The 13886-nt window shown below is 45.5% G+C and overlaps 1 protein-coding gene across 1 annotated transcript in view; it reads left to right on the top strand.

Annotated features, from left to right (window-relative positions):
• PIKFYVE (phosphoinositide kinase, FYVE-type zinc finger containing) overlaps positions 1 to 13886 on the top strand; it is an 85756-nt gene that overhangs the window by 16317 nt on the left and 55553 nt on the right. Inside the window, exons 7-12 of the mRNA XM_048485388.1 lie at positions 5494 to 5556; positions 7512 to 7641; positions 9317 to 9497; positions 10360 to 10434; positions 11981 to 12088; positions 13319 to 13459. Of these exons, the coding sequence (XP_048341345.1) occupies positions 5494 to 5556; positions 7512 to 7641; positions 9317 to 9497; positions 10360 to 10434; positions 11981 to 12088; positions 13319 to 13459 (698 nt within the window). The remainder of the gene's footprint in view (positions 1 to 5493; positions 5557 to 7511; positions 7642 to 9316; positions 9498 to 10359; positions 10435 to 11980; positions 12089 to 13318; positions 13460 to 13886) is intronic.

Below are 13886 nucleotides of genomic sequence, written 5' to 3'. Positions count from 1 at the left end.
AGAGATGTTTTTCTCTCTTTCTCACAATACTAGAACCAGGGGGCATACATTGAAAATGCTGGGGGGAAGAATTAGGACTAATAAAAGGAAACACATCTTCACACAACGTGTGATTGGTGTTTGGAATATGCTGCCACAGGAGGTGGTGATGGCCACTAACCTGGATAGCTTTAAAAGGGGCTTGGACAGATTTATGAAGTTGATTTATGGCTACCAATCTTGATCCTCTTGATCTGAGATTGCAAATGCCTTAACAGTCCAGGTGCTTGGGAGCAACAGCCGCAGAAGGCCATTGCTTTCACATCCTGCATATGAGCTCCCAAAGGCACCTGGTGGGCCACTGCGAGTAGCAGAGATGGACTCTGGTCTGATCCAGCTGGCTTCTTCTTATGTTCTTATGTTCTTATGAGATGTACGACGGCTTCTGCTTACTAAAACTGTTTTGATTGAAGTAATCTGTAGCTGACTGCCATAGCTCTATAGCTAAACTAATGTAGAATGGCTCTAGTAATGAGACTTATCCAGACAAGTGCTTTGAAGCACCCTAATCTTTGTATAATGCTGTTGCCTGTGTAAAAAAACAAAAATCCAAACTTCTGATGTAGTAAATTGAAAGAATGAGGGATGAACTGTACAGTCTTCCAGGCATTTCAGAGGAAATCCTGAAAAACCCAATTCAAAGTTACTCGGTGTGGCAGCTGACAGAAATTTATTGCCAAAATACTTGAAGAGGACTTTGAGGTTGAGCCACCTGACAGCCGAACCGAGGCTTGGATCCTGTGTTTTGCAGTTTTAAGAACATAAGAACAAGCCAGCTGGATCAGACCAGAGTCCATCTAGTCCAGCTCTCTGCTACTCGCAGTGGCCCACCAGGTGCCTTTGGGAGCTCACATGCAGGATGTGAAAGCAATGGCCTTCTGTGGCTTTTGCTCCCGAGCACCTGGACTGTTAAGGCATTTGCAATCTCAGATCAAAGAGGATCAAGATTGGTAGCCATAAATCGACTTCTCCATAAATCTATCCAAGCCCCTTTTAAAGCTATCCAGATTAGTGTCCATCACCACCTCCTGTGGCAGCATATTCCAAACACCAATCACACGTTGCGTGAAGAAGTGTTTCCTTTGATTAGTCCTAATTCTTCCCCCCAGCATTTTCAATGTATGCCCCCTGGTTCTAGTATTGTGAGAAAGAGAGAAAAGAGTTTTGCTTGTGCGAGATCTTGTACAATCCTAGATTTCCCCCAGGAATTTATTACAGTGTCCAGAAATGGGTGCCCCGGGATCTTGCACCAGTGAAACACAAATGGGGATACAGTGAGTGTGACTTGTGCAAGCGGCTACCATGGTGCTCACAAGTACTAGTGCAGGTGGAATTTTTGCATTGGGTCCAGCCTATCAGTCTCTAGAGCAGTGGTGGCGAACCTATGGCACGGGTGCCAGAGGTGGCACTCAGAGCCCTCTCTGTGGGCACGCGCAAACAGATTCCGTCATGTGATAATAGTGTAATTATTTCAGGGAGATTATTAGCATTAAACCTAAGACCTAGTTTTGGGGAAGCAGTGTAGGTAACCCTGTTAAGCGCTGTTAAATCCTACTGATTTTCATGGGAAGAACGAAAGCGTGAACCTTTTCCTGGGAATAAGCTCGGTTGCTGGCAATGAGGTTTGCTTCTGAGTAAACCCTCCTAGGGTCATGATGTACCCGTTCAAAGTATTGCACAGTTGCTTCAAAGCAAAGCCACCGACTACCACCAAGCTTACTCCCGAGTAACGCACGCCTTGGAATCAACCGTTTTTTCTATACTAAAACCTCAATATTCAGGTTAAATTGCCATGTTGGCACTTTGCGATAAATAAGTGGGTTTTGGGTTGCAGTTTGGGCACTCGGTCTCAAAAAGGTTCGCCATCACTGCTCTAGAGAATGTTTAAATCATGAATTAACTTGACTTTGATTGCCAGTGAATTCTCTTTTAAAGCTCAAATAAAGGCTGTTGACCTGTGATTGCTGAGTTTGCATCCTGTCACATAAGCCAACTTGTGAGCGTAAGAACAGGACTGGGAGGAGTTGCTGTCGCAGCACGCTGGAAAGTGTTTCAGCTTCATGTTCTTCGTCTAAAGTTGTGGAATGTTGTCCTAAGGCAGGGTGTCTCTTGTATTAATGCCAGACGGTATAGCTATGTCAGCGCATAATAGCTCAATTAAACATAGGCCTAGTGGCACTTTAAAGACCGACAAAACTTGTTCGAGGCCAAGCATTTGGGAGACATCAGATGCGTGAAATAATACACCTGTAGCAGTTATTTATAGTTAAAATTAGAAGCAACAGAACGGTGGAAGATGTTGCATAATTAAGGTCAGTTTGAAAGCAATAACTAGTTGGAGAGAAATCAGTCTGTTCAGAGTGAGCGAAGGCTATGGCCCACTGTTGAAGAGTAGAATTAATATAAGATTACACCAGATTTTGTGTTAAAACTGCTCTGCCCGGTCTTTGAACAGTCACAAGTGATTCTTGCTTACTGTCAATAGAATGGGAGGTGTTTCTCTTTGATCTTCCCTTTTCAGTGCCTCCCAACTTCTATGACTGTCTACCGGGGTCCCCAAACCTTTTGAGCTTGTGGACGTGGACTTTTGACACGGCATGGGGGGCATAACAACCAAATGCCTGCCACAGAATGACCAAAAACGTTTGCCACATCTTAACTTCAGTGGCGCAGTGTCGATCTTTGTGCCACGATGGCAGCTGCTCAGTCAGTCAAGAGCCTTGCTGATCAAAAGCCCTACCTACTTCCTAAAACCACAAGAAAAGGTGTCTGCCGACACCGTGGCACTCACGAGCACCATATTGGGAACTCCTGCTGTAAAGCATGCATCTGATGAAACTAAATCTGACTCATGCTGGAGAAAAGTTGTTGGACTGTCGAGCACCACTGTTTGTTTTCCATAAACCACCAATCTTGGAAGTTGCTCACCTCCACAAGCGATACAACCCGGTGTCTGATAATCTGAGCCTCTTTGAAGGTTGCCTCTGACTTCACAGTCCTGAGCAAACCTCTGCATTCAGGGCAGAGTTGTCCTGGAAGGGCAGTAGTTAAGGCTTGTAGTGATACCTGGATTATATATAGCACATTGAAATTGGAGCTTCTTAGAGTTCAGAACAGACAGTGGGAGGAAAGGAAGAGGATAGCAAAGCGTGCTGAGGTACTCAAGCAAGGCAGAACCAGTAGAGAAATTGCTTCTGTTCGGTTTTTTTGAGAAGCGAAGGCTCTGTTTCCTGTGGATAAAAGAATGGTTTTGCTGTGTGTGTAGGTTTTTAGTCCTGAAAACTGGCATCAAGCCGGAATTGATGGTGCTTTAGGTAGGTTTTGAGCATTCTAAAAATACAGGGAGAAGTGTAGGGGGGGAGATCTTCCGTTTACTGATGTTCGGTGGGGGTTTGGTCCTGAAACTTTGCATGCCAAGGAAATGTTCCCATTTTGTATGGAGCAAAACTGTGTTTTAACTGGCTTTTACTGGGTGTATAGAGTGTTTGTGACTGTTTTTCCTAATCTACTGGAAAGCTGAGCAAACGTGGGGAAGTTCATCATATTCTGGAACAGGGCTTGCTAAAGTTTTCGGGGTGCCGCCTGAGAGTTATTCGGCATGACAAGGTTTTTCGGCGCTGGCACACGACGGAGGTCTTGTCCCGACGCGCTTCCTCTTTGTGGCGTTCTGAGAGAGGAAGCGCATTGGTGCAAGAGTTCTTGTCCTGACACTCTTCCTTCTGCCCCGTTTGTTCTTCTTGCTTTCTGTGGGGAAGCGAGAGTATTTCTGGTGCAACTTTTCACGCCGGAGCAAGGCGAGAGGGGGGAACAGTTGCAGTGGGTAATATGTCGATATGAGACTTTGTTTGTCGTGTTGTTTACTTCCCTGGGGAAACTGGCTAAATTAGACAGGGGGACAGCCTACAAACACACTGTGGGGCCTATGGAGAAAGGTACTCATGCTCAGACTAGTAGTGGCTGATTGGATTTAGATAACTTCCTTGGGGTATCACTTCCTTTCTTAGGAATAGCTGTTAGAGAGCAAGTTTTGAAGCCCAGGCTCATTCCGCACATGCACAATAATGCACTTTCAAACTGCTTTCAGTGCTCTTTGAAGCTGTGCGGAATAGCAAAATCCACTTGCAAACAGTTGTGAAAGTGGTTTCAAAACGCATTATTTTGCGTGTGTGGAAGGGGCCCAAGATACTTCTGCTGTGTCCTCATTGGCATTGAACATGAGACTGTAGAACAGAATTTTTTTCGTCATAATTTTTTGTTCTTACATGAGAAAACACACAAATGCATGCATAAACACCTACAACGACCGCTACAGAATAAACAAGAAAAACAAGTTGAAGCATAACAAGCTAAAATATAACAAATTCTACCCATTACACACCCTACAATGACTTCCAGCTATCTCATCTTTGATTGAAAGTTAACTCTAGATTCATGCATATAATTAAAGATTATATTATACATCCTGCTGTTCAAATTCTGCAATTGTTTCTCTGCTTGAATAGGTTCTCACAAAATATTCCGTAAAAAGTTTCCAGTTCTCTAAAAAGTTGTCCACATTATTGTCCCATAACAGAGATGTCAGTTTTGCTGTTTTTGAATATTCTGTGACTTTTAAAATGTAGCCCTCCTCTGTTGATATTTTATTGTCTCTCCATTTTTGTGCATATAGAGTCCTTGCTGCAGTAGTCATGCACATAAAGAACTGTCTGTGTTGATGTAGAATATCATCTCCCATAAGTTCCCAACAAAAAGTTTCAGGTTTTTTGACCGTAGAATGGTTATAGTTCTGGGATGGTTTCCTTGGCTGCAGTATTAGCTGACCTCTCTTCTTTCCTTCACTCGCCCATAATTTCCATTCTCTTGACAAACCATGATTGTCCCAGAGAAGGGCGTCTCTTTACTAAACTGCCAACCTACACTGAGGGAGCCGGATAATGGTTCCCAAGGCGTTGCCTCCTGCTGTTTCTTGGGAGTGGTGGGAGAGGGAATAATTAATATAAAAATCTGTGAACAACAGTCCTGTTTTTCATTTTTATCAGAGCTCAGTCTCCTCTGTACTCTGGTCTGCTGTGTGGAACTCCACACTGGAGGGGGGGGGGGTTGATCCAGCCATTTGGTAAACGAGGCCAGTGTGAATCCAGAAACGGGCCCTCTGTTCTTGTCTTTTTCCAATCTGGCTTTATAGCTCCTTGACATTTGGCAGGCCTTTGCCAGCGCAGAGGCGGAACGTGAGACAAGGCAAAGTTATTCCAGTCTTCTGCTTTCTGGAGCGGTTACTACAGCAGGGGCTAAACCTAGAACCATGAGTAATATTGTTTTGTTTTCTTTTGCTGGTGGAGTGGGTGTGTAAGCCCTATAATTATATCAGCTGCACCAACCAGCTGTTGGTTCCTTAGTTTCTCCTCCCATCTCCATATATTATCCTTTTTATTTTTGCTCACGCTCTTCTTTCAGAGTACCTGATCGCAGACAACGGTGGACAGCAAATGGTCTCGATAAGCGACGCTTTCATCAAAGGTAAAAGGGGAACGGAGGGAGGGAGGGAGTGGGATGTGTTTTCCAGCCAGTGGAAGTGTCGGGTGCGTGGTTCACAGTTGTGTTTTTTCTCCCGCCTCCTTGTGAAAAGCTTTGGGCCTTGCGTTTGAGTGGTTGCATCCTGATGAAACCTATTCAGGCAAACGTCAGTGTGACCACATCTGTCCTTTGCCTCCTGTTGCTGTGCGGCACGTTATCAGGTTTTGTGAGCGTCTTGTGCAAACATTTCTACGTACGCACACAGAAGAAGCTACCTGAAATCCCGTTCTAAACAAATGACTACCTCTGGCTGCAACTTCCCTTGTGTAATAGTAGCAAAGTTCAGTTTCTGCTTCTGGGCTTTCTCAGATGCCAGACGTACAGCTTGGGCCTTTAAGAAACCCAGGTCCTCCACAGTTGTTTTTTTTTTTAATCTCATACTGGTCCTCTGGAGTAGCTTTTCAGTAAAAGAATATCATAATATTTTTGATTTCGTTAAAAGATTTGGCTATGACTTTTAAGGCTTTTATGCTGCCGCCTGGGGCTCCCTGCACTCCTTCGGGACCGGGCCTTTTACCCCAAATGTTCTACATCGCTCTCTGCAAGCTGCTCGGGCAGAGGCCAATCTACTGGTGGTCCCCAGCCCCTCAATGATGTGGCTAGCCTCCACCCGGGCCAGGGCTTTTACGGCCCTGGCCCCCGCCTGGTGGAACACTCTTCCTCCAACTGTCCGGGCCCTGTGGAATCTTGGAGAGTTCCGCAGGGCCTGTAAGACCGAGTTGTTCCACCGGGCTTTTGGGGAGGCCAGCCGCTGATGGTGAGCACCCTCTTTGCCTCTCCCTTTTTAACACCCTGGGAGCTGTGACATCTAGATCTACCGTCCCCCTCTTTGAGAGGGTTTTATTGATAGTTTTAATACTGGACGCCAAGTGGTTTCTGTAGAACGCTGTAATTTTATGTTTTAATGAGGATATTTAGATTAACTATTTATTGCTTATGTGATATTAATTTGTTGTTCCAGAGCCCTCAGGGGATGGGACGGTATATAAATATGATGATAAATAAATAAATAAAATAAATCTGTTCCTTAAGCCATTCCTTTTTCATGTGCTCCTTAAAAACAAGAACATGCCGAGGAGCATTTTGCAAATATTCTTGTAAAAACTGCAGCAGGGCTTTGGGCAATAAATGCCCCCCCCCCCCCCAAGCAGAGTGATCAGTTTCCCCTCAGTCATTGTGTGAAGACTTTTGGGGTTTTTTTGGCATTCTGTCACTGGTGCTCTTTGTCATTTATGGGTTTTATTTGTAGTTGTATCCTAAATTGGGTGGAAAGGTGACTCAGAAAAGTGTTTTTGTCCAGGAGCGGGGGTGGCCCCCACCCCCTCCCTGGACTTGCTCCCCAGCCCACGGCCGGCGGGTGCTTCCCCCGTGACTTGGGGCACCGTGACGTGGGGGGAGGCCCGTTGCCGCGTCGCCGAGGGACTGGAGTGCCCCGCGGCACGAGGGGAGTCTCGTCGCTGTGTCGACGAGAGGCCAGAGTGGCGCCCCGCTCTCTTCCCGGCCGTGGTGGGGCAGGGGAAGGTGGGTTGGCAACAGGGCCCCCGACGGGGACCCCACCCAGGGCGCAGGACAGTTTTAAATAAAATAAATACAATACTGCTTCACTGTACTATCTGGCTAAACCCTATTTACATATCCTCTTGAAATCTAATCGGGAAGCTTTTTATTTTGACGTCATTTGAGAGAGCCAGCGTGGTGCAGTAAAGCAGTATTTGAAAACCCACTTCTCCAGATTAGAGCCCACTGCTTTTAACCATTGCGCCACGCTGGCTCTCTCAAATGAAGTAAAAATAAAAACTTCCTGGAGAGCAGCTGCCAATCAGAGCAGACAGTGTTGACCTTGATGACCAATCACATGTTCCTGCATTATAATGTCACAATTCCCTTCCCCCTTTTAGAGTCGTTGTTCAATCGGAGGGTGGAAGAGAAATCCAAAGATCTTTTCTTCACGCCCTTGGGGTGGCATCATAGCAACCTTGACTTGCTGAGAGAGGAAAATGGGGAAAAGCAAGCGATGGAGAGATTGCTGTAAGTTGGGGTATGGGAGGGCTGAAGTCTAGAGTGCCCCTCTTTAGGCACTACATGGATTCTTAAGGGGGTGGGGCTTATTCTGCTCTTGCTGTTGGTGCCATCAATACATGAGGTGGAGGTGGAGTCCAGCAGGTTCTCACAGGTTCCCGAGAGTAGGTTACTAATTATTTGTGTGTGCTGAGAGGGGGTTACTAATTGGTGATTTTGCCACATGATTTTTGCCTTAGTTACGCCCCTCCTCTCAGCAGTAGCACGCAGAACTTGAAGCAGTCTAGCAGGAGGTGCACCGGCGTGCGTGGCAGCCTGCACCTGCATGCATTCATTTCCCGCCCAAGGACCAGCGCAGCGGCTGCGTCCTTGCCACAGCCCCGCCCAGGAATGCCCCACCCCCTGAATGCCCGGCCACGCCCCCATCATGCCCCGCCCAGCCCCATTGGCACTACACCACAGTTTGAATCCCACCACCATGGGAACCTGTTACTAAAATTTTTGGATCCCACCACTGGCTTAGCGAAATACTTTACTGCGGCATATGTAGTTCCCTTCCATCTGCTTGGTTTTGGGTCCCATAGAACAGTGGCTCCCAACCATTTTTTCACTTGCATACCCTTGGGCAGCCCATTTCCCTAAAATTGTATCCCATATTAGCAAACCCATTACGTAATTTCTTTTCTCATATCCCCAAATGCTCTAGCACCGTGGTGGCAAACCTTTGGCACAACAGATGTTATGGACTACAATTCCCATCAGCCCCTGTCAGCATGGCCAATTGGCCATGCTGGTAGGGACTGATGGGAATTGTAGTTCATAACATCTGGAGTGCCAAAGGTTCGCCACCACTGCTCTAGCACGTACCCCTGGGGATAGTCCTACCCCAGGTTGGGAACCACCACCATAGAAGATGAAGCTTCTGTTGTCAATTGCCTGCATTTCTTATTCTGCAGGAGTATATATCTGAAGCAGCAGGATGGTTGTAGAAAACCACTATCACACAGGGGAGCAACTAAGCAGAAATACTCCGTTTTCAAAAACCAGTGGCTGTCTCTCATCAGAGGGCAAGCTCATTTTGAAGACATTTCTGTAATATACCAAGTTTTGCATGTTGGGTTGATTTCAGAGCAATGCCTTGGCTTGTGGGAAAAATGGGGTGAGTTCTGCACGCAGGTGTTACGTCTTATGGGTTCGAAAGGTGAATCAGGATTAATCGAGGCTTAAAGAGTAGGGTAAGAGCCCAGTTTTAGTCTAATCTTGTCAGAGCTTGGAAGCTAAGCAGGGTTGGTCTTGGTTAGTACTTGGATGGGAGACCATCAAAGAAGTCCATAGTTGCTATGCAGAGGCAAGCAATGGCAAACCACCATTGGATGCATCTTCCTTTGAAAACCCCATGGCCATGTGGTCTCCATGAGTTAGTTGTGGCTTGATGGCTCACAGTCATTATTAAAGAAGACTGAATGTCTGTGCTTGTAATTCAGGCTCACCATGGTACATTGAAATCTAGGGCTACAAGTTAATTTTCAGGCAAAGGTAAACATGTTAGATATAAACAGTGTGGCCTTGTGGTAAGGCTGGATGTATCCCTTAAAAACTGCAGGAGTATGAAGAAACAGCTGCCCTTTGCAACAGGAGTTTTGGCGTTCCTTTTTTTTCTGATTCTTTAACCCTTTCCCTGCAGCTCGGCCAATCACAACCACATGTTGGCGCTGCTCCAGCAGTTGCTGTACAACGAGTCCTTATCCCTCTCCTGGAGGGACATCATCGTGCCCGTCGTCTGCCAGGTGGTTCAGACCGTCCGGCCCGATTTCAAGAACAGAGACGACGACATGGACATCCGCCAGTTTGTCCATGTCAAAAAAGTGAGTTGTGGGGACGGGGGCTGCGGAAGGGAAGAGAAAGAATTGGACTTCCGAGTCAGGCTGATGGTCGAACAGTGGAGTTTCTTCCATAACAAGAAGAAGAAGAAGAAGAGTTTGGATTTATATCCCCCCTTTCTCTCCTGCAGGAGACTCAAAGGGGCTTACAATCTCCTTGCCCTTCCCCCCTCACAACAAACACCCTGTGAGGTAGATGGGGCTGAGAGAGCTCAGAAGAGCTGTGACTAGCCCAAGGTCACCCAGCTGGCGTGTGTGGGAGTGTAGAGGCTAATCTGAATTCCCCAGATAAGCCTCCACAGCTCAGGCGGCAGAGCTGGGAATCAAACCTCCTCCTCCTCCTCCTCCTCCTCCTCCTCCTCCTCCTCCTCCTCCTCCTCCTCCTCCTCCTCCTCCTCCTCCTCTTCTTCTTCCTCTTCTTCTTCTTCTTCTTCTTCTTCTTCTTCTTCTTCTTCTTCTTCTTCTTCTTCTTCTTCCTCTTCTTCTTCCTCTTCTTCTTCCTCTTCTTCTTCTTCTTCTTCTTCTTCTTCTTCTTCTTCTTCTTCTTCTTCTTCTTCTTCTTCTTCTTCTTCTTCTTCTTCTTCTTCTTCTTCTTCTTCTTCTTCAAACTTTATGAATGCCAGAAAAGGTGGTGGTGGATACCCATGGGTGTCCGTAGGCACCATTTTGGACCCCCTAATGCAGGTAGAGGGCTCTTTGGTTCATCCTCCCGAGGCTGTTTTCTGGCTGACTTATTGCTGAGGATGGTAAAAAGCCCTGTCTTCAAAATAGCTTCACTTATTAATTCAAATTAGCCGTGGCTGGGAAACGGGAAGGTTAAGTGCAATGATGTTTGCTGTCTTGCCAGATTCCCGGCGGGAAAAAATTTGACTCGATGGTGGTGAATGGTTTTGTCTGCACCAAGAACATTGTTCATAAAAAGGTAGGCTGCATCTATGTTGAGTTTGTCTTTCTTGAGGAAAGGCTCATTCAGAGAAATTTCTTTTTGCTTGCTGTCATTTCCGCTTGAAGAACCGGTTCTGCAGCTCTTGAGTTCTGCTCTCTTGGCTGTCCCAGGGCCTTAGTACTAGAAAGCTTGTTGTAAGGTTGGTTGCCTGTCAATAGACATTAAGCAGACTCTGTTATTGATAATAGTAGTCTTTATTGAGGGTCTACACAAGGCAAGGTACCATACTTTCCATCGCCAGATCTGAGAAATGTGGGGAAGGCAAAGGGAGATATAGTTTCAGCTCCACAGCCTCTGACCACCCCCCACCCCGGCCATTTGGTGGGAAAAGCAGGGAGGTTAGAATATTGCCTGGCACTACAGGGAGGAGGAATGCGGTGGCCGAGTGAAGCTAAGACATCCTTCGAAGAGAGGCCAGTAGAGATTAGGGCATGGTTACATGACTGCAACTGTGTGATGTCACTGCTGACATAAATGGGCTGTTGGTTACCAGGCTTCTGCCAGGAGGCAACAATAGACCGACACCAAATTAAGCATACAGCAGCTGAAACTGTGGAAGGGATTAAAGCAACAGGTTCATTACACATGATTAATCACTTAGGTGAAAAGTGATTAATCATGTGTAACGAACTGGTAAAGTCCAGGCAAAACCAACTGTTATAAGTTCTTTATTGAGCTGGCACTTCTAGTCAGAAACAGGCGATGCGAGATCTGGAGCCCCAGATCTCGATCAACAGCTTTTACAGAGTAACAAACAGGCTCCCGCCAAGATAGGATAAACAAAGCAGAAATTCACACAGACTAGCAAGCAAGTGAGAGATAACCTAAAACAGCAAAATTCCCCTTCCCAGGCAGAGAGCCAGGAACCTCGACCTCTCAAGGTCGAAACGCACACACTCACTACAACCTTACATCAGGATTCTGACACTTGTGACCTGGATTCTATCACTTTGCTCCCGAGTATATCTTCAGGCTTCCATTAATAGTAAAATGTGTGGTTTTGTCTTGGTTCTGAACATGTCCTACCTACCTTCAGTTAAGTGCTTGTTTGGCAAAATATTTGTGTTCGGATGTGCGCATGATCCATACACGAATCCCTGCTACCAGTTGTGGTGACAGGATCCAATGGGTTCCTGAGAAGTCAGGAAAACTGCACCAGTTATGGGTTTAGTGAATTTTAGCAGGCAGAATTATGCCACACGTTTCATTTTATTTGAATTAAATTTGAATTAAATTTGAATTAAATTTCACAATGATATGAAATGAGCCACAACATTATGAGCCACAACACTGGCCGAGCGAATCCCCTGACAAAACAAACTGCGAAACTCGTAACGATCTAGAAGAGTTAAATAAGACTTCAATCTTGCACCTTGTGCTCCTGCGTTGACTCCAAGCATGACACCGTACTGACACTATTTTCAGTAGGGAAGTCAAAATTTGCAACGTGAACGTTACAAATGCATGTCAATTTGTTTTCCTTTGTATTTAACAACTTTGTCTCTTTTGTCTTTCCCCTCAGATGAATTTCTGTATTAAAACCCCCAAGATTCTCCTCTTGAAGTGTTCCATTGAATATCTCTATCGAGAAGAAACCAAGTTTACGTGCATCGATCCTATCGTCCGTCAGGTGGTAAAATCTTTCCCTTGTTTATTTTTTTTCAGGGTCTTAGCAAAGCCTAATGACTTGGACTGATTCCGCATGGGCCAAAAACAGCAGTGTGAAAACGGTGTGAAAACAGTATAAACCCTTCTACACAGTTTTAAACCCTTTTGCACCATTTTCACACTGCTGTTTTTGACCCATGCGGAATCAGCCTTGACTAACCAGCTCTGTGGTCTTTGTGTTTCCAAGACAATGATCTCAAGAACATTTCCCTGTTCTTCTGCTAGAGCCGTGGTGGCGAACCTATGGCGCTCCAGTTGTTTATAGACTACAATTCCCATCAGCCCCTGCCAGCATGGCCAATTGGCCATGCTGGTATGGGCTGATGGGAATTGTAGTCCATGAACATCTGGAGTGCCATAGGTTCGCCACCACTGTGCTAGAGCTTGTGCATCTTGTTCCAAATGTCACATTTCGTCAGAGCTCTTGTGTCTTAAAAAAATTAAAAGTATCTGACTACTTCCTAAAGCATGTTTGCAGAATATAGTATATGTGGTTGTGGATCCTATGCCGAATTTCATCGCTTCATGCGGCAAAATCTGTTTGGTTATTTAAATATTTACTTTACCTTTCCTCTTGACTCAAGGTTTCTCCACAATGAGTGGTTCTTCTGTTCGAGGTGGAACCACTTCAGTTGGAGTTCCTTGGAGGGTGGTTGGATTCCTTCCCAGTATTTCTTTTATTTCAGATGTTTATACCCTGATTTTTCTCTCCAAAGGAGACCCAAAGCAGCTAACAACGCTATTCTCCATTTTATCCTCACAAAACAGCCCTGTGTAGGGTGGGTTAGGCGAACCGTTCCAAGATCATCTAGTAAATTTCCATGGCCGAGTATCTCAGTCTTTATTGCTGCCTTGGCATGAAAATCCTGTTGCTCATCTCTGTTAACTATTGGTAGAAATATAAAGTTTCTGTAAGTTTTTGAAGCTAGGGGAATAAATAACACTTTTTTCCATTTTGAGGAGGAAACAAATTCTGAAATATATGCAATGTTTAGCTAGCTCCGCCACCTGTAGCCGCCATTTTGTGGGCGACGTTCACCGCACCATATCAGAATTCCAATGGTACTCACAGCTCAAAAAGGTTAGGGAACCCTGCCTTAAAGGCACTCAATCTTACAAGTGCTTAATCCTAATCTTACAAGCCCTGTCTGATCTCTCCACACTGATACTTGACCTCATCTTGCTTTGTCAGGAGAAGGAATTTTTGAAGAACTATGTTCAGCGGATAGTGGACGTCAGGCCTACTTTGGTCCTAGTCGAAAAAACAGTGGCTCATATTGCCCAGGAATTGCTGCTGGAACATGGTATTACTCTAGTCACAAATGTAAAGTCGGTAAGTGCTGGAATTCTACATGGAGTAGAGGACCGAGGTGTTCAGCTTTAAACATGAACTGTCGCAAAGGCAAGTGTTCTTGGAGACAGAAGTAGAGGATGAGATGTTCTCTGTTCATTGCCATTTAGTTTAAGGATCTTTTGTGGTTGCACATGGTGGGTCTAGCACTGACTAGGTTGACTCAGGCTAACCCAGTCTTGTCAGATCTTGGAAACCAAGCATGTTCATCCCTGGTTAATTCTTAGATGGGAGACCACCAAGGGTGCCTAAGGTTGCTCTGCAGAGACAGGCAATGGCAAACCACCTCCGAATGTCTCTTTACTTGAAAATCCTACCAGGTTGCCATAAATGCTCTGTAACTCAAGAGTACTTTTCACCTCTTCACAGTGCTTTGAGGATTTTAAAAATCGTTTGGCTTTTCTTCTTA

Source organism: Sphaerodactylus townsendi, linkage group LG02 (genome assembly GCF_021028975.2).
Source record: "Sphaerodactylus townsendi isolate TG3544 linkage group LG02, MPM_Stown_v2.3, whole genome shotgun sequence".
Classification (NCBI taxonomy): domain Eukaryota; kingdom Metazoa; phylum Chordata; class Lepidosauria; order Squamata; family Sphaerodactylidae; genus Sphaerodactylus; species Sphaerodactylus townsendi.
This window is presented reverse-complemented; position numbering and strand designations above follow the sequence as displayed.